At 39.9% G+C, this 26,610-nt stretch overlaps 1 protein-coding gene across 2 annotated transcripts in view; it reads left to right on the top strand.

The window, feature by feature from the left end:
* The first annotated feature begins 1,932 nt into the window (after positions 1-1,932).
* The window catches only part of SHROOM3 (shroom family member 3), a 323,146-nt gene continuing 298,468 nt past the window's right edge, over positions 1,933-26,610 (top strand). Inside the window, exons 1-2 of one of the 2 annotated variants that reach the window (XM_066233275.1) lie at positions 1,933-2,048; positions 2,557-2,739. In XM_066233275.1, the coding sequence (XP_066089372.1) occupies positions 2,572-2,739 (168 nt within the window). In that variant the 5' untranslated portion in view covers positions 1,933-2,048; positions 2,557-2,571. The remainder of the gene's footprint in view (positions 2,049-2,556; positions 2,740-26,610) is intronic. The other variant, XM_066233274.1, reaches the window with a different exon arrangement.

Here is a 26,610-nt window from a genome sequence, read left to right as displayed (position 1 = left end):
AAGGGGTTACTCAGTCTGCTGAAGTCCCATGGTCAAGGCACATATGAGAAAGCAATCAATGAACAACTAAGGTGTTGCAACGTGCAATGAAAAACTAATGATTGATGCTTCTCATCTCTCTTCATTCCTGTCTGTCTGTCCCTGTCTATCCTTCTCTCTTACTCTCTGTCTTTGTAAAAACAAACAAACAAAAAAAAACCAAACCAAAAACAAACAAAAATACTATAATGTACTTGCATTTGGTACATTTTATGCTTCTACTGAAATACTGTCATTACATAAAAATGAGATTTGACATTTTTTGTCTTGAGTCCCTCAGATGAAGTGACCACTGAAAATCAAATAACACTTGTCATGTGTTATGCATTACATTTGTCTCAATTTATTGCATATTACATCTGCTTTTCTATTACATTAACTTTTCATTAATTATAAGTACAAACATCAAAATTAAATCGATATCAAAACCCACAGTGGTTTCTAACCTCTGTTTCCATAATTTACATTATTACATATTTTCAACAGAAAAAGTTTTAACAAACGTATTATTTGGAAATAATTCTCATTTGTTCCAGTAATTTAATAGCTGAGTAAAAATAAAAGATGTAGTTATCTTGTACTGTTCAAATTTTTAGTAAAAAGTAGTAATGTTTAAATTTATATTACATTATTACAAAATTCCACCAATAATCTGAAATCAGAACAATATTCAGCCTTTCAGTGTCTATTACTTGCCAGGCATTAAGTATTTCTTTTCGCCTGACCTGTGGTGGCGCAGTGGATAAAGCGTCAACCTGGAAATGCTGAAGTTGCCGGTTTGAAACCCTGGGCTTGCCTGGTCAAGGCACATATGGGAGTTGATGCTTCCAGCTCCTCCCCCCTTCTCTCTCTCTGTCTCTCTCTCCTCTGTCTCTCTCTTCTCTAAAAATGAATAAATAAATTTTAAAAAAAATTAAAAAAAAAAAGTATTTCTTTTCATTTAAAGTATGGATAACAGTTTGGGAGTGGATTAAAGTAGTGAAGAAAAGCCCTGGCCGGCTAGCTCAGATCGTTAAGAGCATCACCCAGAAATGACAAGGTTGCTTTGATCCCTAGTCAGAACACAACGGGAAGCAACCAATGACTGCGTGACTAAGTGGAGTAACGAATGAATGCTTCCTCTCTGCCTTCCTCCCTCTGTCTCATCAATAAATTAAAAAATTAAGCCCTGGCCAGGGAGTGTCCTCCTAGAGCACAGAGGTTGCGGGCTCAATTTCTTGGTCAGGGCACATAAGGATCACCTTGATGTTCCCGTCTCTCACAATCAAAAAAAAAAAAAAAAAAAAGTGAAGGGAAGAAAACCTGCCTCCTGTTTGTATTAAGTCAAACAAGTATGTGATTTGAGAATCCTATTTCAAAACAAGAGCTGCTCATATATTATACTTGGTATGTTCTTCTAATAAAAAAAACATAAAGCCCTGTGCTACCACCTGGATACTCAAACTGTTCAGGGCACTGCTTCTCAAACTGGGCTGCACACCAGAATTGGCCAGAGTTTAAAATAAGCCCAGGCCTGTGTTTCACCCCCAGGGATTCTGCTTTAACTGGTACAAGGTGGGGCTAGTCTATTAACTACTTCCTAGTCCCTGGTCATTAGCCATCTGTATGGTATTTTATCAACTGCGAGACTGCTTTGATTGGTCAGGTCCCCGTGCTAAACTGAAATCTGCACAGCAGTGCTTACTGTGCAGAAAGGCTGCGGTGCCTCTCTCTGCCTTAATCCATCTTCCTCTCACCTCCTTGCTGTCTCAGCGGAGGCGAGGGCCGCCACAGCCGCGGCAGCCCCGCTGCTCATCGCTGGAAATACCACAGAAAGAACGCGGCGGCCGCCTGGGTAGTTTTCCCACGGAGGATTAATTTTCCAGGTTTTTCTTCCACTGTATTCTACATCCTGCAAAAACTTTTTTTTTTTTCTTTTGACTAGAAATAACCTCGGAATTTATTGCTGAAAAACATAAGCAAAAACGTTTGTCTCTTTGGGACAAGTTTGAAAATTCTGAAGAAGCATTGTAAGTGCTTTCTTTCTTTTAAAGCCACTTCTGGGGAGAGGGGAGGCTATTGTAATGGTAAGTTTCACTCCGAGAGGAAGAAAGGGTTGATAATCAATAAAAAAAAAACGAGGTATTCATTAGAGACTTTGCAATTTTCTTATTATCCTGTAAGACTATTTTAATTTTCTCTGTAAAACATAAAGATAATGTTTTGTTGTGTATATGCATGAAATAAAAGCAATTCTGAGAGTGACATAGAAAGTTTTCTCCAACGGAGTAAAAGTCCCACTCGGGGGCTTCCGTGAGAACCCGGATTCCAGGAGGAGACTTCACCGAATGTTGAAGTGAAAAATCTTCCTGGGGCAGCATCTTGGAATTAAGCTCGGAAAAACATTTTACGCCTGAAAGAACTGTTTCTCAAAACCTCTCTTTTGGCCCGCACGTATCAGGAAGGATGGGATCGCGTGCTGTAGCAGAAGCGCCGCTTTCTTGAATCTGCTTCAGGCATTTACAATTTTCCTCGTAGAATCACGTGTTTGGCATGATGAGAACCACAGAGAACTTCGAGGAGACTCGTGCCACATTAAACCCTGCCACGACCCCCACGGGAAGGTACATTTATCTGGAAGCATTCTTGCAGGGAGGAGCCCCCTGGGGTTTTACTCTGAAAGGTGGCCTGGAGCATGGAGAACCATTAATCATCTCTAAGGTATGTTTCTTTTACCAATATTGTCTTTATTCACATTGCTTTTTCAGCTTGTATTGAATCTGTCAAAATGCAGGGAGAAAATTCAGAGGATTGCCTGACTAGCGCTTAATTTGCTGTTTCCTACCTTGCTGATTATATCTGGAAATATTTTGTATAGCCTGGTGTTTGAAAGAAGAATGTGTCTAGCTCATTTATTCTGGGAAATCCCAGAGAAAAATGTGCTCATTTGATGGATAATCTCTTTTTGTGAATGAAATAGTATAAAACCAGCTGCCACATGATCTTTTCAGTTATAAATCAGATTAAAGATTAACATGGTTAAAGGGGAGGCATAGAATATGTTTTTGTGTGTATGTCTCTCTTTAACAAGTGGCTAGGAAAAAATATCTGTTTTTTTCCCTTCAATTGAAACATATCTAGCATTCAGAAATATTTTAGAATTTGTTTGTAATTCTGGATAACTGAGTATATAAGTATTTTTATTGCTTTTTAGCACACTCAGCAAGATGAATAAAACCAGTATAATTTTTCAGTATAATTCAAGAGCAAAACACCATTCTGCCTCTTCTATTTATTTATGTATTTAAATCAGATTTTACAGTTTGTCACCCTATAGCATGCCTCAGGTCTTCCTCTGTCTTTGCTGTGGGTAGGTATACCCACTGAATGAATCTATTTCATGCATTAAGCTTCGTATTTCTGCTTTCTCCCTCTAAACTACAGCAATTAAGAGAGATCCAGGATTTTGTTTTAAAATTTCAGTATATTAATAATTGAAAACAGCAGAATATAAGTGTTTTTCATACATATGCATTATTCAAGAAACACTTATAATTGAGGAAACATTGTTTTTAGTTTGAAGGTTAAAAAAAAGGGATAAATATGCATTTTGCCTGAACTCTGTTACTTATTTAAGGTAACCTGTTACATGTGTGTTTTGGGAGAAACTGAAATGATTCTGACTATGGATAAGCCAGTGGATATTGATTTCTAGCAGTCAGCCGAGAGTGTTCAGTGTACCACCCAAACTGTTTGACTTTTCCTTATCTTTCCTAAGAAAACAAAAGATATGTGTGTATGTATATCAGGAAGCCTTCCAGCCATAAGTAACTGAAATCCTGATTTATAGTGGCCTAAATAAATAGGGGTTTGTTTTTTGCATATCACAAGAAAGCTGTCCAGCAAGGAGCAGGAGCTCAACAATACCAACAAAGACTTCACTCATCTCTCTACACTGCCATTCTTATGATGATGGCTTTTGTCTTCATGGGTGCATGATGGATGCCACACCTCAGGCATTGCATCTTCATTCTGGGCAGAGTTTGGGCTTATTGTATAGAGAGGGACACTCTTCTTCTTCAACTTCTGCTTACATCTCATTGACCAGAACTCTGCCACATACCTGTCCTCAGACCATTTATTGGCCAAGGAGAATGAGATGACCATGACTAGTTTAGACCAGTCAGGATTTCTCTCTTGAATTCTGCAATAGGAACTTACCCTTCCTCATGTCAAGAAATCTCTGTCCACTGTTTTGAACAAATTAAAGTTCTTTTTTCAAGTAGAAGGAGGGGATGGGTGGTGGGTCAACAACAGAGAATGGCTGCCGCAAACATAAATGTCATCTCTGCATTTAAAAACTCTAGTTGTACACTCACTTTGCCTGGACTTTCATAAGACATTATGTATCAGTATACTAGAGTACAGTTTGCTGTCAGACAGACTTAATTCTGCCATTAATGAGCTACTCCTTTAAGACTCCATTTTATCTGCAGAATGGGAGTGGACTATTATCTCCCTTATCAGAATGTGTGGGCATTAAATGAAACCATGCATTTAGAGCAGTTAGCTTAGGGCCTGGTACATGGAAGGAAAGGAACTCAAAAAATTTCAGCAAAGATTGTGATTATTGCTTTTCCTTATTCTAGGAGACATTTGTGTTAATGTACAGATTTGGCTGCTATGCAGAGATCCAAATAATAACTTTCTCATATAACAATCTGAACATAAGCCAAACTGAAAGATGGCTGCATGGTGTCAGGGTCCTAAGTCCCTTCTACTCCCTGGGGTGATGCCCTGTTGGCATGGTCCAAGGTGACTTGCCACAACATCTACTTTCCTATAATAAGTGGAAAAAGGGGTAAAAGAAGGCTACTTGTTTCCTTTCAAGAATATAATCTGCTCTGTCCAATATGGTAGCCACCAGCCACATGTGGTGATTTCCATTTCAATTAAAAGTAACTGAAATGAAATACACTTTAAAATTCTGTTCCTACAATGCACTAGTCAGATTTCAAGTGCCACATTGCTTCAAAGCTCTTGAATCTCTCTCCCCATTCTATCTGTCTGGCAAACCATATTCTTCCTAGCTCCATTTCTTCTTCTCTCTGAAGTTTTCCTGATTTTATAAAACTGAGATTAGGGCCTGACCGCAGTGGATAAAGTGTCAACCTCGAAATGCTGAGGTCGCCGGTTCGAAACCCTGGGCTTGCCTGGTCAAGGCACATATGGGAGTTGATGCTTCCAGCTCCTCCCCCCTTCTCTCTCTCTGTCTCTCTCTCCTCTCTCTCCCTCTCTCTCTCCCTCTCTCTCTCCCTCTCTCTCTCCTCTCTAATAAAAATAAAATAAAACTGAGATAGGTAGTCTCTCTTCTATGCTCCTGTGGCATGCAGTTTTTACACTGAATCATATATATAAAAATATATATGCTTGTACTCTCAGAAGTCTGTGAACCTCTTTAGGGCAGAGACTTTTTTTTCTTCACCTCTACCACATATAACTCAGAACTGGGTACACAAACGTCTGTGGAGTAAATGAAAGGGCTATGTCTTATTCATGCTGCATTTCCGGGATCCAGCTGAGTGACTGGCACAGAGTAGGTGCTCGATAACTTCTGTAAGCAAAGACAAGAGCAGTGGGGAGTTTGAGCAGGGAGGCAGAATCCTGTGAGATGAGGACGCCAGGCAGATCTCCAGAGATGGAGCGTGTATTATTTTCCTAGACTAGGGCTGCTATAAAAATTACCATAACTTAATGGCTTAAAACAACACAGATTTATTATCATACTGTTCTGTGGGTCAGAACATGGGTCTAGCATGGGTCTCCCTGGGCTAAAATCAAGGTGTCAGATTGGCTGTCAGCCTTTCTGGAGGGTATAGGGGAGAATCCATTGCCTTGCCCCCTCCAGCTTCTAGAGGCTCTTTCTATTCTCTGGTTCATGGTCCCCTTTCTCCATATTTAAAGCAAGTTGAGTCCTTCTTACATTGCATCATACACTTTTCCAATCTCTAACTTCTGCCTCCCTCTTTGATTTTTTTCTTCTTTCATTTTTCTGAAGCTGGAAAGGGGAGGCAGTCAGACTGACTCCCACATGCACCTGACCGGGATCCACCCGGCATGCCCACCAGGGGGCGATGTTCTGGCCCTCTGAGGCATTGCTCTGTTGCATCCAGAGCCATTCTAGCACCTGAGGCAGAGGCCACAGAGCCATCCCCAGCGCCCGGGCCATCTTTGCTCCAATGGAGCCTCGGCTGCGGGAGGGGAAGAGAGAGACAGAGAGGAAGGAGAGGGGGAGGGGTGGAGAAGCAGATGGGCGCCTCTCCTGTGTGCCCTGGCCGGGAATCGAACCCGGGACTTCTGCACACCAGGCTGACGCTCTACCGCTGAGCCAACCGGCCAGGGCCTCCCTCTTTGATTTTAAGGACCCTTGAGATTAGGCCCACCAGGATAGTCCTCTTTATTTTAAGATCAGCCGAGTGACAACCTCAATCCCATCTGCAACCTTACTTCCCCTTTGCCATGTAACCTAACACAGTGGTCGGCAAGCTCACTAGTCCACAGAGCCAAATATCAACAGTACGATTGAAATTTCTTTTGAGAGCCAAATTGTTTAAACTTAAACTCTATAGGTAGGTACACTCCTTATCAAGGTAGCACCTGCACGTGGTATCTTGTGGAAGAGCCACACTCAAGGGGCCAAAGCGCCGCATGTGGCTCATGAGCCATGGTTTGCCGACTACTGACCTAACATATTCACAGACTGCAGGGATTAGAATGTGGATGCCTTTGGGGAGAAACAGCATTATTTTGCCAACCAACAGGGAGTTTGAACACTGGTGGAAGTCTGTATAATTAAGATAGTATCAGGGATGAGACTAGAGTGAAACTTAGTGGCTGATCATGCATACATATCTCAGCTCTTTCTAAGACAATGAAAAAATTCACATTAGCTCATACACTTTTTTTAAATGTTTATTTTATTGATTTTTTATAGAGAGGAAGGGAGAGAGGAAGAAAGAGACAGGAACATCTATTCCTGAATTTGGCCTGACTGAGGATTGAATCGGAAACCTTTGCACTTCAGGACAATACTCCAACCAGCCGAGCTATCTGGCCAGGGCTAGCTCATACACTTTTGACCAAATGTTTGCTGTTCCCCCAACATAGAGTGACCCCCACTGTAAGGGGAGGGAAGGAACAGTACACACTGACTCATACATATGAAAGAAATGTCCACTTATACAAAGCAGTTATAAGCTGCCGGGTATGGGTGACAATATAATGAATGAAGTATCATTTTTCTGCAGGTACAAATGAGGCAGGAGAATGAATGGGGGAAAAGGGAACTACAAAAGAGGGGCAATAAAAGAAATCATTTTCAAATCACTTTCTTTGGGATTTATTGTCCTTGAAAAGGAAAGGTGGGGTTGAGGAAAGAGACTGTGTAATCTGTGAACTTCAAAAAGAAAGGGTGACTTAAAAAAAATAATGATTGTATGTGGAAGCTCAAGTAATTTAACAGTTCAGGAAGTTGGCAGCATGATTTCATTATGACTCACCCTGCATTGTGGCTGAGAAAAGAAGTCCACCTGCAGTGGGGATGCACCTGCCCCCAGGGCTCATAACTCAAGTAACAAGTGTGACAACAATAAACAACAACTGCTGGCGACTGAGGGCTTTCTGTGTGCCCAGCTCTATACCAAGAGATCCACATGTGTCAGCTCCTCTAATTTCCACAACTCCACAAGGAACAGAATGCCATTATGCTCATTTAATACATGAGCCACGGAATTTGAGTAGTTTTCTGAGGCTCTCACAAGTAGTAAGTGATGAAGTTGCCTACCAAATAATTGGCTCTGACTAGATAGATTCTAGAGCTATTATCTGGGTAAAGTGTAGGTTTAGTCTTTTGTTATATGTGTTTTAAAGTTTATTAGAGGAAAACAATTTTTAAAAACTTAGTCCTATAAAGTTCCATAAAAATAGGTAAGACTTATGACTACTGCTCAAACAACCTCTTTCAGTACTATATAGTTCAAGGCCCATAAAAAGGAGGGGCCACTTAACATTCTTTTAGTGCCTTTGTGGTGTCTTCACTTGGAAAGGCACCTTTTGTGGATTTCAAAGGGTTTCAATTTCCACATGTAATTCATTTGCTACTATGACCTAAGATTCCTGAAGAAGAAGACTAAAATTTGTATTGCAGCCAAAAAGAAGTCTGAGCCTTTACGAAGAAGGAGGACTATAGTAGTTCCATGGGGCAATCCTGAGCAAACCCACCCAGATTCAGTGGGTGCTTCCTGGTCTCAGATGTACTGATCTCTCTGGATGAGTGGCAACTGGAACCGGTTAGCCTGGCAGCAGTTAGACTGTCCTACAACCACAGAAGAGCCGTCACGAGCAGAGAGATCCTGAAACTAACCTGTGGAAGCTCTTTTGGAAGAGCTTTTAAATAAATGAAGAGATTCTTACTCGCCCTGTTGTTGAAACGATTGCATTTGTCCAAAAAAAAAAAAAAAAAAAGGAGTCCTGGCTGGTTGGCTCAGTGGTAGGGCATCAGCCCGGTGTGTGGATGTCCTGAGTTCCATTCCTGTTCAGGGCACACAGAAGAAGCGCCCATCTGCTTCTTGACCCCTCCCCTTTTCCCTTCTCTCTCTCTCTCTCTCTCTCTCTCTCTCTCTCTCTCTCTCTCTTCCCCTCCCACAGCCATGGCTTGGTTGGAGCAAGTTAGCCCTGGGTGGGTACTGAGGATGGCTCCATGGCTTTGCCTCAGGTGTTAAAATAGCTCAGTTGCTGAACAATGGAGTAATAGTCTCAGATGAGCAGAGCATCATCTGGTAGGGAGCTTGCTAGGTGGATCCTAGTCCAGGTGTATGCAGGAGTTTGTCTTTCTGCCTCCCTGCTTCTTACTTAAGAAAAAAAAAATGAATATGTCAGAGGGCTGGGTTGGAAGACAAGGTATCTTAAAAGTACCTATTACAACAGGAGTCTTGGTGCTACACACCTGGACCCTGGCTCCTATATTCTTAGCCCCTGCTATAATTTGTAGGGAAAAAATGATGATGTTCTCTCTTGTGTGTGTTTTAAAAAGAAATCTAGTTTTCAGATTTGGGGGTAAGCCTTTGCTGGGGTCTCTAACATTATCAACTCCTAGAACACATATTACTGATCTCCCCTAGCCCCCAGAGCAAGAAGGAGGATCTTACTCTGGCTGGACTCTCTCCTGTGCCATCTTGTGTATAAATTCTGTTGGTTCCATCTTCCACATTATCTCTTCTTCTTCTCAGAAATGTCTTCTTCCACCTTTAACACGATCATCATCTTCCTGTCAATCCAAAACACAGTGTTCCTCCACCAAGGCCTTGTCTACCAAGGCTCGGTTCACTAACCCTATCCCATCTCCACCTTCCCATGCTTTATCCAGGGGTAGGGATGGGGGTAGGGTGTCTGGCATGTCTGCTATATGAAGTTGAAGGCATCCTCGAGCATTTGTCCCCTGGATTCCTGTTGGCTGACACTATTCAGATTTATTTTATTTTTTTGTATTTTTCTGAAGCTGGAAACCGGGAGAGATAGTCAGACAGACTCCCGCATGCGCCTGACCGGGATCCACCCGGCACGCCCACCAGGGGGCGATGCTCTGCCCCTCCGGGGCGTCGCTCTGCCGCGACCAGAGCCACTCTAGCGCCTGGGGCAGAGGCCAAGGAACCATCCCCAGCGCCCGGGCCATCTTTGCTCCAATGGAGCCTTGGCTGTGGGAGGGGAAGAGAGAGGCAGAGAGGAAGGAGGGGGGGGTGGAGAAGCAAATGGGCGCTTCTCCTATGTGCCCTGGCCGGGAATCGAACCCGGGTCCCCCGCATGCCAGGCCGATGCTCTACTGCTGAGCCAACCGGCCAGGGCCCTATTCAGATTTTTAAATGGATTCTTTCATTGGGTTTTTCTAGCTTTGGTGAAATGATCTAATACCTGAGTCCTTATCATAATTCCTCCTCTGGAGAGAATCCTCCAAAACATCCCAATTAATCTGCCATTTTAAAGTGAAATTAATGGCTTTACTGCACTGTGAGAAGCCTGGGGAATATAACCAGTCCATAGGTTAGGAAATTATTCATTTGGAACATATTTAAATTATCTGGATGACCAGTGGAGATTTGCTCAGTTCTGAATTTTCTTATTCATCTATCCAGAGTCAGCACTATACAGCCTTCTGGCCCCCTGGTGCTCCTCAGGGTCATTATAGCAGCAGCAGCCATGCAATCCCCTTGGCCCATTCCTTCTGCACCCACTCTTCAGCCACGGTCCTTGAGCTCAATGGGATACTGGTCATAGGCAGTTCCCCATGACCTCGGGCTGGTTGACTGAGTTTATCCCAAGTCATCTTTTCCAAGTACCAAGCCAGATCAGCTTGTTATTGCTCTTTCACATTAGTCCTTTCTGAGATTCTCTTCTTACCTTTCTTGCTCTTTCCTTTAACACCCTTGGTCCTTCATACACAGGTAACCTCATTTCTCTTCTGTCCTTAAACTAATGTATTTGTTCTTTTACTGTTCCATCTACCTCTGTCCTGCATTTGCATCCATCCCTTCTTTCTCTCATTGCCACAGCACCTTTATTTATGTCCTCTTCTGATATAGGTAGTTGTTGGCATTTGACATCTTGTCACTACATTATAATCTCTTTAAAGACAAATGAGTTTTATTCAAGCTGTATACTCTGCTTCTCCTAGCAAAATTCTTCTCATTTTACACACAACAAATGCTCAATAAATCCTGATAGGATTTTAGCGCTATAAAGAATCTCAGCAGTCATATAATCAAGTATCCTCGTTCCAGAGAGAGAAAACTGAGACCCAGTAATGCTCGTGTATGTGCCAAGATGGTTTCTGCCTTAGCAAACAAGTTGTGTGTGTTTGTGAAGCACAGCTAGTGAGAAAAGAATTAGTGTCTAGTTGTACTAGTGATAGTTTGAATGAATGCTAGTCCCCCTGTTAGGCTGCTAACTTCTAGAAGCTAAAGACCTTTCCTTCCTTCTTCCTTTCTCTTTTCCTTTCTTCTTTTTCCACATTATCCACAGTATACATAGCCATGATGAAAATGAAAATGTGTTAATGAATAAAAGGATGATAAATTATTATTATAAGAGGTCTCCTTTAAAAATTTTTGTAAGAAAGATGTTGAGGGCAATGTGCGAACATGATATTGGTGAAACCTGTTTAAAAAAATAAGGCAAGTTTTTTCCGCCATCTTTCTGTGTTGCCATAATTGTGCACATAAATGTCCTGGCTCAGTGGTCCCCAACCCCTGGGCTGCGGACCGGTCCTGGTCCGTGGGCCATTTGGTACTGGTCCGCAGAGAAAGAATAAATAACTTACATTATTTCTGTTTTATTTATATTTAAGTCTGAACAATGTTTTATTTTTAAAAAATGACCAGATTCCCTTTGTTACATCCGTCTACGACTCACTCTTGATGGTTTGTCTTGTAAGTTCAACAATTATATTTAAAAATACCACAGTTTTTACGCCGGTCACATAATTTTATTTTGTGCATTTATCCCTCCCACCGTAAAGGCCGGTCCATGAAAATATTTTCTGACATTAAACCAGTCCATGGCCCAAAAAAGGCTGGGGACCACTGTCCTGGCTGATGCTCTCAAGAGTATCAGTGATGCCAAAATGACAAATACCAGGTTCTTATTAGGCCATGCTCCAAAGTCATCATCCAGTTTTCCAGTTTTTAACTGTGATGATGTAGAAGAGTTACACTGGTGAATCTGAAATTACTGATGACCACACAGCTGGGGAAATTGTTGTGAAGCTCACAGGTACGTTAAACAAATGTGGAGTAGTCAGCCCCAGACTGTGTGTGCAATTCAAAGATCTAGCAAAATGGCAGAACAAACTGCTCCTATTCTGTCAGTTTGGTTTCATTGTACTGACAACCTCAGCATCATGGACCATGAAGAAGCAGGAAAAACACGCAGGAGGGAAAACCTAGGGTTCTTTTTCTAGGGGATGTAATACATATGTGCAAATAAAATGCCCCAATAGAAAAAAATATGGCAAGTAGGTTGAGTTTGACTTTCAATTTTTTGATGTCTTGCATATATTTAATATTTGGTAATGTCTATTGAACTAGATTGGGAAAAAATGTGTTTTATTTTAACCTTTAGAAATTAACTCTTAAACTCTGCTTAAAGTATTAGGTATTTTAGATACAAACTAAGCTTATGGTCCTATCAATGCTGTAAGAAATAGGTTTTATCAAGTAGTGTCCTAAGGTTGAGTGTCAAATGAATCTTAGCATTCGTAGAACTCTACTTTCTCTTAAAGCTATTATTTTTTCCCAAGGCACTGCCCCCTATGTAAGGAACACAATTTAAAAAAAACTTGTCTCCTTTTAGTGAACCCACAATGTGAATGGAGACACATAATGAGGAACTTTCTAGCAATCTTTGAAGAAAACGAAACCCCAAATGACTTTCTGGATCTGAACTAACCCACAGACAGATTTTTTCCCATCTCTTTCTTTGATGTACTTACAAACAGCGAACAACTTGATCCAGAGAGCTGTCACGTCAGTGTTATCCTGCTTGGTACATCCCAGGAGTCCATCCATCTCTCACACTCTGACATCCCAGGCTCTTCTCAGTGAGACAAATTGAGGCAGACTTTTTGCTAAATCTAAGCACTGTTTCTCCCCACTTCCCTTTCTAATGACTTTGCCCACACAAGAGAACTTGTGTATCTCCAGCTGTAGAATGGAAGTAACAATTCTTTCCTGCCTTCACAGGAGGTGATTCTAACTTGGCAGACTGATGATGTGCAGAACAGTCTGTTCGGGGCATCTGAGCCTGAATTAGCTCTTACGTCAACTGTATTTTTCATTCCTCAGCCATTCATGCCTGTAGTCATTATATCCTTTTCCATTTTAAACTGCATTTCATCTTAGAGATTGATGAGATTTGTCTCAAGTCTTGTTTTTAAATGTTCTTTGCTATGTTTCTGTTGATTTAGGGTTGTAATTTCTATGTTATCGTTTTTCTTTCCATTTCAGGCAAGACTGTCCAGTGTAGCCAAGCAAACATCTCAGACACCAAAGGGCTTGGTGTGAAAATAAACAAGTTTCATGTCAACCATAGTCTTTGTGGGCTGTGTTACTATGGGCAAGTAACCTAGCTTTCCTCAACCTTAGCTTCCTCATCTTTAAAAATGAAATATTCTCACCTAATGAAGTTGTTATAAGTGTCCAATAGATTAAGTTATACAACAGTTCTTTGAAATGGTAAAACACAATCCAGAATTTAGTTAAGAGATGATGATTTGGACTGGTGGGAGAACAGTAGGAACCAAACAGAAGTCAGCAAGTCACATAACAGAGCTAGTCCTTAGCTGATTTTCTGTATCATGGCCAACAGTTGCTACATCACACTGAAACACTGAACAGACAATTCCCTGCCCTTGTGGAGCTGATATTTCAGTAGAAATATATATATATATATATATATATATATATATATATATATATATATATATATATCTGTACACGATAATTTGGGGGTTGGTATTATTAAGAAAAAACCTCCAAAATGATGGGTTCTAGAGTGATAGTGTCTCAGGGGTGGAGGTATGGGCAGCAGGCTTTACTTTTAATAAGGTGATTAAAGAAGACTTTTCTGATAAGCTGACATCTGAACTAAGACCTGATGGATAAGAAATTAAAAAATCAGACATACAAATAGGTTTGTAAGTTGGGCTGAGGTAGGAAAGTCTTGAAATGTTTCAGAAACAAGAAGGAAGTGTTATTGTAGCATAGTGCCTTAGTCTGTTCAGACTGCTATAACAGAATACGACAGACTGGGTAGCTTATAAAAGACAGTTATTTCTCACAGTTCTGGAGGCTGGAAGTCCAAGATCAAGCCATAGGCAGATTCGATATCTATTGAGAAGTCAACCTCCTGGCCCATAAATGGTATCTTTTCACTGTGCCCACTCATGGCAGAGTGGCGAGGGAGTTCTCTGGAGCCTCTTTTATAAAGTCACAAGTCCTTCTCATGAGAGTTCCTCCCTTATGACCTCATCACATCCCAAAGCCCCTACTTCTAAATAACATCACATTGGGGGAATGGGTTTCAACACATAAATTTTGGCGGAACACATTTTCCGTATATAGCAGTAAACAAGAAAGAGAGGGGTATGACACGAAAATGGAAAGTTTGATCAGATCATATGGGACCTTGTAGGTGGTAGAACGGCATTTGGACTGGATTTCAATGCAGGGAGTGAGGGTATATCACACTTAGTCTTCTTCTCCTTACAGTAGATGAGCCAATTGCATGTATTTAAACTCTGGGAGATTACATTTTTAGTGCTGGCTTCTCCTTTCTGAGGCACTTTCGCGGTCTACAACACAATAGGGCCTTCTAAAAGGCAACTGTCAAAATTCATTGTTATTTATGGAATGATATACAAATAAACAGTACATTTTCTTTTTATGATTAGCTGGGAGAAGGTTCTGCTGTTCGACCCCCTAACTGTTGCTCTCTTGGCTTATTTTTCTTTTAATTTTTTTAATTTTTTTATTTATTCATTTTAGAGAGGAGAGGGAGAGACAGAGAGAAAGAGAGGAGAGACAGAGAGAGAAGGGGGGAGGAGCTGGAAGCATCAACTCCCATATGTGCCTTGACCAGGCAAGCCCAGGGTTTCAAACCGGCGACCTCAGCATTTCCAGGTCGACGCTTTATCCACTACGCCACCACAGGTCAGGCCTCTTGGCTTATTTTTCTACTCAAGCCAACAAGATTTCCTGGGGTTGCTTTTGTAATAATATGACTAACTTTACTGAGATCCTGCTGTGTAACAGGCATGCTATCTCACATAAGCTTTATACAACTCTTGAGCTATAGGTCCTATTATTATTTAGGTACATTTATTAGATGAAGAAACTAGAAATCTGCTTAAGGCCATAAAAGTAGATCTAAGACCTTTTAAATTTGAAGCCTGAAAAATGCCCTCGAACATCAAAACTGCACTGTCATGTTTCAGTCCCCAAGGACCCTTCCAGGTCATGATACGCTGGTGGGAGAAGTGAGATGTGTGAACTGTTTGAAACAATCAGGCAGCTCAGTGGCTTGAAGGTAGCTCTTACCATGAAATGAGGAGTGTGCCTGAGACATCAACCTTGGGAATTAAATTGATTCTACATCTCCCCAGGCCCTGCTTCCTGCCACCTTTTACTTCTGCAAGATTCTAACTTGGACTCAGGTCACCTCTCTGATCGTTGTTTTTCAACTGGGATCTTGTGTTTTCATCTTCATACACAAGTCATCATCTTTGTCTTTGTGTTTCTATCATGCCCTTGTCTCCTCAGTTGATTAAATTCTCTCCTTTCCCCAAGCCTAAACTCTTGTCCTGGATACACTCTGTACATACATACAACAAAACCTTAACCCTCAAATCAGGCCTGTTGTCAAGGAGAAACACTAATTTACTAAATAAACATTAAGCAGTTTAAAGCTAACAGGACTGGATCCAGTTAATACAGGAAATCAGATTTGGGCTTCAAACAGATAGAGCACTGATTTTCTAGGGTACCACAAGATCATGCCCCAACTTGGGGAAGAGACCTGGTTATAAGATCAGCACCACAACAGATGCTCTTTCATGGAGGGGTGTCCACTGTACCCAATTTTGGGTCATTTTGTTTGTCCCTCTCTAATTCTCAGTTCATAATGTAGAACGTCAGTCCTGCTGCTCCAGCTGGCCACTGCTTAGACAACGAGCTGTACACTCAGCTGCCTGCTCCGGTTCCATGACTCCCATTAGCACTCACCTTCCCTGAAAGATATCTTTTCTAGCTCTCCTAATAGTATATTCACTTGACATAACCCTGGGACGTCCACACAGAATCGTGACCCTCAAAGCCATTGCTGCTTGGTAACATCCCTCATCTATTCTTGGCTCCTGGAAAACTGGTCAAGACAGAGCCTAGAATTCGAAAGATCTCAAAATTTAAAAATAACTATGACATGAATTTGGAATCAAAACATCCACAATTTAAGTGAAATAAACATTCTTCAGATTAGTCAGACAATGTGCTTAACACTTTGGGTATGGGTATTAAATTATATATATCTGAGCCATACATTAGCTGGAAGGTGGAAAGAAAGAGTAGACTTCTAGAACTAATTGCCTTACTCTTTTCCTTTGAAAAGTTAAAAATTTTAATGGAGGAAGACATAAGTGTACAGTATAATTTAAGCTCTTGTCATCTGGTGTGTTGTCCTCTGAGAAGTTCACATTTTTTAGGACTTGTCTCATGGGAAATGAACTGCCGGAATTCAGACTCAGGAAATAAATACAGATGTTGGGTGCTGAGATAGAACATTAAGAGAAGAGGGGAGAGGATAAACTTCTGGAAATAAGAAGGCAAAAAATACCTGACACTTCGCTGTTATTCCTGGATTTTTTTCCCCCATATTCTCACTTTTGAGTAATTACTAATGAGCAGCAGGTCAAAATCAATGCAGCCATTTACCTCAGTGTAAGCAGCAGTAAAGTTAAAAGGAAGTAGTCTTGTTGTTCAGGATTGTATTCACAGTGTCTCAGCGGTGCTGTTGGCACGCTAATGGTTGTTTACAGTTAAATAAGTTGTTGGTGCCCTCAATTATTATCACATATGTAAGTCAATGACTTTGATCTCTCAAAAGAAACTGCTGGCATCAGCCCTTCCAATGGGCTGAGATATATTGCAAATTTCTGAACTCAGGCACTGTCATTTATACACCACCTTTCCTTTTAATAAGAGAAGGCAAAATAAAGAAGTGAGGATTTTGTGGTAGAAAGAAGGAGATAGATAAATAATAACAGTATTTGCATTTACTTATTTCCTGCTGTGGGTCAGGAACTATGTTATAGTTTCTTTTATTTATTATTTCATAGAATAAGATTTGTTTTTATATATATGAGAAAAGAGGTTTTTCTTTTGTTTCTTTTTTTTTTTTTTTTAGAGAGAGAGAGAGAGAAAGGGAAAGAGAGAGAAGGGGAAGAATAGAAAGAAGCAATCAACTCGTTGCCTCACTTTAGTTGTGCACTGATTGCCTCTTGTATGTGCCTTGACCAGGGATTGGACTGGTGACCTCCAGCTCAAGTCAAGCCAGCGACCTTGGGTTCAAGCCTACAACCTTGGGATCACCTAGGTCCTGTACTCAAGCCAGTGATGCACACTCCAACCAGCGATCTCAGGCTCCAAACTGGCAACCTCAGCGTTTTGGGTCAGCACTCTAGCCACTGTGCTACTACCAGTCAGGTGAAAAGAGGTTTTTCTTAAATTATGGAGCCAGGATTTAAAGCTAAATTACTTTATGCATTGACTAGCACATTTAGCCAACACATTTTTTATAGAATGCATAAAATATGACAGCATTCGAGAAACAACAGCAAACAAGGGCCCTGCACCAAAGGAGGGAGCCCGTATTTGGTTTCTTTTTATACCACTTGAAGCTGACCCAGTTCCTGCTCCACGCACCTTCCCTCACCTTTTACTTCCATGCATATTAACTTGAGTTCCAACTGAACCATTTTCATTTCTTTCCTTAAGGACTTTATTTTGCCTTCTCTGTCTCCCTGGTTAGTAACTCTGGGAGTCACCCTCTCCCCATGACTGAGTGCAGTTGGGAGATAAACAGCCCAGCGCTCTCATCCCTTGTATGGGATAACCCTGAAGCGCGTGTTTTGTGTTTTCCGCTGGCTGCTGGAGGTGCCCTGGCAGAATCAAGCTGCATTTGCCCACAATCGTAGCTGGCTTGATAATGAATGCATCAGTATGGACTATCTTCCTTTCGCTGCCTCTTTTGCCTACGTCCCTCTCAATTTTCTTTACTTCCCAGATAAATTACTTGTATTTGAATTCTTGTCCCTTGAGTCTGCTTATGAGGAAGATCAAACCAAGATAACCACAGTGTGGGGGGCACTTACTAAGTGAAAGGCAAAACCTAAGGTCTAGTGTAGCTATGTTTCCAACGTGTATCATCTTTCCACTCCCCTATGAAATTCAAGCAGAAGGAGTCTCATAGTATCTTAAACTTCTTATTTTCTTAGGCCCTAAGAGAGGGAAATATTTATTCCTAGACATGAAGTTTTGTGATTCTCCCTTTCATCTTCTACTCTGTCACAGATGAGCTCACGTTTCGCTTTTTCTCCAAAAAATGGGTTAATGAGACATACTATTTTTATCCTCATTTTTTTTCTTCTGTCTCATTCAAGTACCAAGAGAGTTTCTCCTTCCTTCTGAGAGGAGGGTCCAGTCCCTCTTTCGCTCCATAGGTTCTTTTATTCTGTAGGTTCTGTAGGTTAATGGTTAAGGAGAATGTGGCCCCCTGTGCAGAATAGAGAATATTATATCTAATTCTTTTGGGGTTCTCTGAGGATAGTTTCTTTTCTAGAATTTTATTTATGTTGCTTCTTTGCTTTCTTAATTCACACTATAAATACAGCACAAGAATAAAGTAAATAGTATACTGTTTTTTAGTCCAGAGTATTTGAGATTATAACATGGAAGTGGTATGAAGTTTGGCACCTAAACAAGCAATAAAATATAACAACTTCCTACTCATCTCAACCTCAAAATAACAGAATAACTTTTCAGCATTAAAATGTGGTTTCCTTGTATTATTTGTGCCACTGCCAAATTCGATACAAGAAGCTTCTTTTCTTTTGGAGCTGTTTTTCCACAATGTGAATATTCTTTTACTCAGTATGTTGTCCTTTTCCAATTTCCTTGTTTTTTTGCTTGAGTTCACAGAAGGCTGACACACAGTAGTCTCATGTGACAGCCATTAGTCTACCTTAAACCTCAACATGATCTTGAATGGATAGAGTAATGAGTAGATTTTATATAATTTAACTGATATTGTCAGTTACATGGATTTGTTAGTTTGAGAGAAACTAAGCTGCTAGTCCCGCTGTTTCTAAAATCATATTTGATTATAATAATGTAAAAGGGCAATGTCTCTTTTTTTCAGTTAAAGCACTTTTATAGCAGTCTGAACTCTGAATAATGGAGCAATAAACATAGATTCCATTTCAAGAGAAAACGTGAAGAAGATAAGTATTTACTTCTCCGTATTAGTGGGAATTAACAAGCATTTAAAAATTGTGTACATGAGCACAAGGAGGGGCATTCCATAATGAGGGAGGTCTTGGCAAGTCAGTGTTCATTTTAACCTCGTGGCATTGATTGCTGAGTACGTTTATGCCTGCTTTAGCTCCAGGGAGCCTGTGGTGCAGAATATAGATTCAGAAAACAGTACAGAACAAAATCATCTCCCATCTCCCCATCTCTCAACCAGAAGGAAAGATGCATTCTTCTTAGGCAAAACTACTTGATTTGCCCTATTCATGCTGTCATTTCATGGAGATTAAAAATATACTTTCCATACACTGCTAGTGAAAATACAAAATGGTGTAACCACTTTGAAAAAAAAAGGTGGCAGTTTAAACATAGAGTTATCATATCACCCAATGATTCTAAGTATATGCCCAGGAGAAAAGAAAACATATGTCTATGCAAAGACATATTCACATGTTCATAGCTGCGTTATTCACAATAGCCACAAAGTGGAAAACATCCAAATACCCATCAACTGGATAAAAAATATTTGGTACGGTCATATAAGGCAACACTATTTGGCAATTAAAAGGAACTGAATACTGATACATGTTACAACACAGATTAACCTCAAAGATATTATACTCACTTAAGTCAGACACAAAAAGGCCCCCACATATCATGTAATTCCACTTACATGAGCTGTCTAGAAGAGACAAATCTGTAGAGACAGAAGGTAGATTAATCATTGCCTAAGGCTGGGGGTGGGGGCTGACTGACTCTGAGTTCAAAATTCCTTTTTAAGGTGATGGAAATGTTCTGAAAGTTGATCACAGTGATGGCTATACAACCCTTTAAATTTAGTATTAAAAAGCATTGAACTGTGAAGAGACCACTTTTATACCTTTTTAAAAATATTTTATTTATTGATTTTAGAGAGAAAAGAGAGAGAAAGAGAAGGGAGGAACAGGAAGCATCAACTCCTAGTAGTTGCTTCCCATATGTGCCTTGACCGGGCAAATGCAGGCTTTTGAACCGTCGACCTCAGCATTCTAGGTCGACGCTTTATCCACTGCGCCACCACAGGTCAGGCTCCACTTTTATTCTGGTGATAAAAGTTAGAAGAAACAAAAAAGAGAGAGGAAAAATAAATAAGAAGCACAAAGTGGATTATTACTCATCTTGTTAAACATTCAGTATTGGTATAATTAATTGAAATTTAAAGTAGTAGAGGAAGATGGCCAGAATGAAGCTCTAAAAAACATTGCAGAGTCCTAATTATGTAGGAATCAAGACGCTCTAAATTGTTGTTTGTAAAAGCATCTTAGGGAGTGAAACAGAATGTGCCACATTCAGAGACCTAGGTAGCAGAATTCCAGAATTTTCTCTAAAAGAACACTTTTCACATTTTCAGATCTTTAATTTCATTTTCAGGATCTTCAATCTCTATGTTTAATTCTGCCCATATTTTGTGTAACATATGTCTTTGGATAATCAAGGTGCAGTGTCCTGGGAAAGCAATGCAATGTAAAATACAAAAGATTTGTTAAATTACTGAGGATAGAATTTCATTCTTCAGTGGAGCTTGAGGACACAAAGGCATTTAATGTTGTAATAGAAAAGAACGGTAGCATTGAGGAAGAGAAGAAGTTTGAGACATTTTTTTGTTCATTGAAATTATAGAAATTCAGTGGAGTCTCACCTGACCTTAGGGGTTATAAAGGTGAATAAGCTGTTAAACTGGTGAGATTATAAAGAAGACAAAGGCGAATTTCAGAGTGAGGGTTGAGCAAGCATCTCACAAGGACCATCTTACACTTGGTGAAGCCATGTTTGGAGGGCGTGGGCCACCTGAGAGCAGGAGCCTTTTGACCCCTTACAATGCCCTGCCGCTCCACTGCCCCATGGTGTCTGCCTTGGCTGTCCATTCTGACTTCCAACGGGGACCCTTGACATGTGGGATGAGAGGTGGTGATAGGGGGAAGAAGAGCCTATTGTGTCTACAAAATTCCTTGTCATCCTCCATTCTAGTACCTAGCAATCAAAACTTTCCCAGCTCCAAGGGATCTACAGAGAATGTTCGCAAGTTTGATGGATACCTGTTGTGCAATGAACTATTTCATAACAATACATTTCTTTTTCTGTTATAGTCTGTAACTTTCACATGCACCAGACTTAGAAATGTGTAGTATTTTTTTACAAAAATGGAAAACTTTATTGAGGGACATAAAAGAAGACCTGACCAAATGGATAAACATAACATGTTTTGGAATTGGGAAGACTAAGTATTATCAAGATGTTAGTTCTTCTCAAATTAACGATCAAATTCCAAAACTTTCCAAAGAAATGTTTAGGCAGAATAATGTAAAAAAAATGTTTAATTTTTTTATAGAAAATATAAAGATAATGAGTAAAGAATTTCTCTATTAATATACTATTAAATGCTTATTATAAAGCTCTAGGAATTAAAAAGTACGGTTCTCCAAGGGAAATGAAAATCCATGTTCACAAGAAGATTTGTATAGGAATGTTTGTAGTGGTTGTATTCGTAATAGCTTTACACTAGAAACGATCTAAATGTCTAACAATAGGAAATGGGTAAAGAAATTGTGCCATATCCACACTATGGAATACTGCTCAACCATAACAAGAAATCAGCCACTGGTACATGGATAAACTGCAGAAACACTGTGCTAAGTGAAAGAAGGCAGTACACAATAGAGTGCATACTGAATTATCTGATTTACGTAAATTTTTAGAACAGGCAAAACTAATCATTGGTGAAAGAAGTTGGAGGAATGGTTGCCTCTGGGGTGAAATGGTTGGGCACTGGTTGAGGCACAAGGTATCTTTCTGGGTGATGGAAATGTTTTGTCTTATCGTGGCATGGGATATCTGGTGTATGCATTTGTCAAAACTCATTAACTTATACTTTATAATCTGTGCTTTTCAATTCATATAAATGACACCTTAAATAAAGTGTGATACCTTAAAGTGTGAGGCGGGAACAAACTGACTAGCCAATGGCAGGCATCATGGAACAAAATAGGAAATTTAGAAATGGACCCACTCTATAAGCAAGAGTTTAGTATACGATAAAAAAGGAATTTTACATCGGGGGTAGGGGTAGGGGAAGATTATTTAATAATAATATTGGGACCAGAAAAGATAAAAGCTGGATTCACTTCGTCCCTAATTCCAAAATAAAGCCAGATAAATGGCAGTGTTACATATAAAAAGTGAAATAAATGTATTCCTATATTTCGATATTATATGAATTCTTTTAGCAAGCACACTTGACAATTTGTTGGTGATTATGGTAATATATACATAACATAAAATTTATCATTTTAATTACTTCAAGTGTACATCTTTCTGGCACCAAGTCCAACCACCACTACCATTCAGCTCCAGAACTTTGTATCTTCTCAAACTGAAACGCTGTACCTGTTAACCCCTATTCTTCTCCCCCCAACCCCTGGCCACCTCCTCCCCCAGTTCTACTTTCTGTCTCTATAAATTTACTATAAACTACTCAAGGTGAAATCATACAGTATTTGTCCTGTGACTGGCTTATTTCACATAGCGTAATGTCCTCAAGGTTTGCCCATGTTGTAGCATGTCATAATTTCCTTTATTTCTAATAATATTCCATTGTATTTTGTTTATCCTTGGGTAAGTGGGTTGTCTCTACCTTTTGGTTAGTGTGACTAATGCCGCTACGAACATAAGTGTACAAATATTTTTCAAGTATCTTCTGTCTTGGTCTGCCTGGACTGCTGTAACAAAATGCTGGGTGGCGTAAATAGCAGACATTTATTTTCTCATAGTTCTTGGAGAATAGAAGTCCAAGATCAAGTTTCTGGCTGATTTGGTTTCTGGTGAAAACTCTGTTCCTAGCTCACAGACAGGGACGGGGTTATGTGGGGTACTCTCTGGTGTCTCTTCTTATAAGGACACTTATTCTGTCAGACCGGTTTCCCACCCTTATGACCTCATTTAACCTTAATTACTTCTTTATTCCAAATGCAACCATACATATATATTGGGGTGGTAGGGTCAAATGTTCAGTCCATTGTATGGTCTGCTAGGTGTTTTTATATACCTAGAAGTGGAGTTGCTGGCTCATATGGTAATTTAATGTTTAATTTCTGAGGAACTGCCATACTGTTTTCCATGTGGCTGCACCATTTTACATTTCCACCAGTAATACACAAAGAGTTCCAATTTCTTCACATGCTTGCCAAGATTTGTTCATCCCTTCCTCCTTCTCCCCGCCTCCTGAAATAAGCCTTATTTTAAAATAATAGTCTTCCTGCCCTGGCCGGGTAGCTTAGTGGATAGTGTCCTCCCAGCACACTGAGGTCGTGGGTTCCATCCCACGTATGAGAAGTAATCAATGAGTGAACAATTAGATGGAACAGATAAGTAGAACAACAAGTTAAGGGCTTTCTCTCTCCCCCCTCCTCTTTCTTTTTCTCGAATCAATGGAAAAGTAAATTTTAAAAATCTTAAAATAATAGCCCTCCTAACTGGTGTAAAGGACACTGTGGTTTAGATCTCATGTCCCTAATGATTAGTGACATTGAGTATCTTTTCATCTGTTTATCTGTATATCTTTGGGAAAATGTCATTTTTAAATTAGATTGTTTTTGTGTTGCAGTTCTTTATATATTCTGGATGTTAATCCCTGATGAGATACAAGATTTACAAATATTTTTTTCCATTACACTCTACTGATAGTGTACTTTGATACACAAAGTTTTTAATTATGACAGTGTACACTATCTTTTCTTTTCTGGATGTATTTGATATCATATCCAAAAAATTCTTACTTAAGTTTATATAATAATACTTTTCCTTGGTGTCTTCTTTTAAGAGTTTTATAGTCAGCTCTTACATTTAGGTCTTTCATCTATTTTTATTTTTATTTATTTATTATTATTTTTTCCTCCTTTTCCAAGTGAGAGGAGGGGAAATGGAGACACAGACTCCCGCATGCATCCTGACTGAGATCCACTGGCGACCACCGTCTAGGGCCGACACTCTGCCCATGTAGGGCCATGCTCACCACTGAGCTATTTTTAGCACCTGAGGTGAAGGCTCCACAGAGCCATCCTTAGCACCCAGGGACTATGTGCTCCAACAATCAAACCATGGCTGTGGGGTGTGGGGGCGGGGGAGTGAGAAAAAGAGAGAAAAGGAGGAGGGGGAGAATGGAGAAGCAGATGGTCTCCATGTGCCCCAACAAGGAATCAAACCCAGGACATTCACACACTGGGCTGACACTCTACCACTGAGCCAACCAGCCAGGGCTATATTTTTAGTTAATTTTATGTAGATGGTGTAAAATAAGAGTCTAACTTTATTCTTTTATATGAGATATCCAATTTTCCCAACACTATATACAGGGGTTGACAAAGGTAGGTTTACAGTTGTGAATATGCAAAACATAGTGTTTATTCTTGTATTATTATTTATTAGTTGTTGCATTATTATTATTATTATTATTGTTATTAACCTATTTTTCTAACTCTATACAGAAAAGACTGTCTTTTCAATATTGAGTGGTTTTGGCACACTTGTAGAAAATCACTTGACCATGTATGTGAGAGCTCATCTGAGCTCTCTATTCTATTTCATTGGGCTATATATTTGTATGTGAGCACAACACTGTTGCGATACTAAAGCTTTGCAGTGAATGTTGAAGTTAAGTGTGAGAACTACAATTTTGTTCTCCTTTTTAAAGATTTTTTTTGGCTATTTGGGTCCCTTGAGATTCCATACATATTTTAAGATGGAGTTTTCTGTTTCTGCAGTAAATGTTATTGGGATTTTGATAGCAATTGCATGGAGTATATAGATTGCTTTGGGTAGCAGCGACATTTTAACAATATTAAGTCTTCCAATCCCAGAACACGGGATATCTATTTTTGTGTGTGTGTCTCCCTTCATCTTTCAGTAATGTTTTATAGTTTTCAGTGTACATGTCTTTCATCTCCTTGGTTTAGTTTATTCTTAAATGCTTTTCTTTTTTTTTAATATTTTTACAAATGGAATTGTTTTTCTTAATTTCCTTTTGGATTGTTTATGGTTAGTGTATAGAGACACAACTAATTTTTGAAGGCAGCATTTGGATATCATAGTTTTGATGAATCTGCTTATTCTAACAGGTTTTTGGGGGGGATGGGCTCTTGGGGTTTGCTGCATATAAAATCATATCATCTGCAGAGATAACTGTACTTCTTCCCTTTCAGTTTGGAAGACTTTTATTCCATTTTTTTGCCTATGGCTCTGGCTAGAACTTTCAGTATTATGTTAGACGGAGGTGTTAGGTCCAGCTCCCCTCTAAAAACTGTAAAGCTCAAGAGCAGGAATCCTCTAATAGGTCAGCAGCAGGAGGAGGGGAGGGTGGGGGTGGGGATTGGAAGGGGCCTTAGAGCAGCTGCGGTTCATTTGGTAGTTTAGAATTGGCTTTTCTTTTATTCTCTTATTCCTGCTACCCCCATAGAATCTAGGAAGAATAGGGATGTTTTCTCTTACACATTCAATTATAATAACAGGCCTCTTTGAACATAACCAATAAAGAAAAAAAAAAGCATCTGTGGCCATCAAACTGGGTAAAATACTAACATAATCTCTGGTTTGTAGTTTGAATCCTATTAATTATAATAGTGTAGAATTGTACAGTGAGATTGCATTGGGGGTTTTTTTAAGCTAGGTTTTTCAAAGACTACATTCCTCATTAGACCTTCCCCATTAAGGCATGCTTGAATGATGCTACACAGCCGAATAGTTGGGATTTTTTTCCACTCTTGTCATAGTCTGAAGACAAAGGATTCTTCCGCTTGCCGGAGTTCCCCGGAGCCTAGGTTGAGTGACTGTGACAGCACTTCAGCAGGGAGCTTTTTATTCAGGCTTCGGTTTGCCATCAGGCCTCATTCACTAAACAGGATCAAGTTGGAGCAGTATATGGAGGGGAAAAAAATCAATGGAGGAAAAATCTGATGCAGCCAGATATGGTACCATGGACCTACGTTTTCCTTTCACTGATGCTGAGTCATGACACAGGTTAGGTTAAGTCAGGGAAATCTGTGAAATCTGTGTTCTAGCTGCCTTGCATACACTCAGTGCTTTGGCTAAAGTAATGCCGCAGCTGCTGAGCAAGTGCTAGCATTGGTATTGCAGCTTACGTGAGTCTTTCTGTGGAGCAGTGAGAGTGGTGCAAAGGAGCTTGGGGCCCTGCAGCTGATATCAAAAGGGTCCTTCTGACAGTCTCACGGTCTTGTTTGTCCACGTCAGTCTCTCCTAGCCTATTTCCTCATCTGTAAAGTATGGATAATGTGACTGCTCCTTCTAATTCACAAGATTCTTATGAGAATCAATTAGGGTTAACTCATATTTGTTACACTATCAAGGCATAATTCTTATTTATCATTAGACTTTTTATATTTGAATTTAGATATTGTGTATCTGTGATTCTTCT

Source organism: Saccopteryx bilineata, chromosome 5, assembly GCF_036850765.1.
Source record: "Saccopteryx bilineata isolate mSacBil1 chromosome 5, mSacBil1_pri_phased_curated, whole genome shotgun sequence".
Classification (NCBI taxonomy): Eukaryota; Metazoa; Chordata; class Mammalia; order Chiroptera; family Emballonuridae; genus Saccopteryx; species Saccopteryx bilineata.
This window is presented reverse-complemented; position numbering and strand designations above follow the sequence as displayed.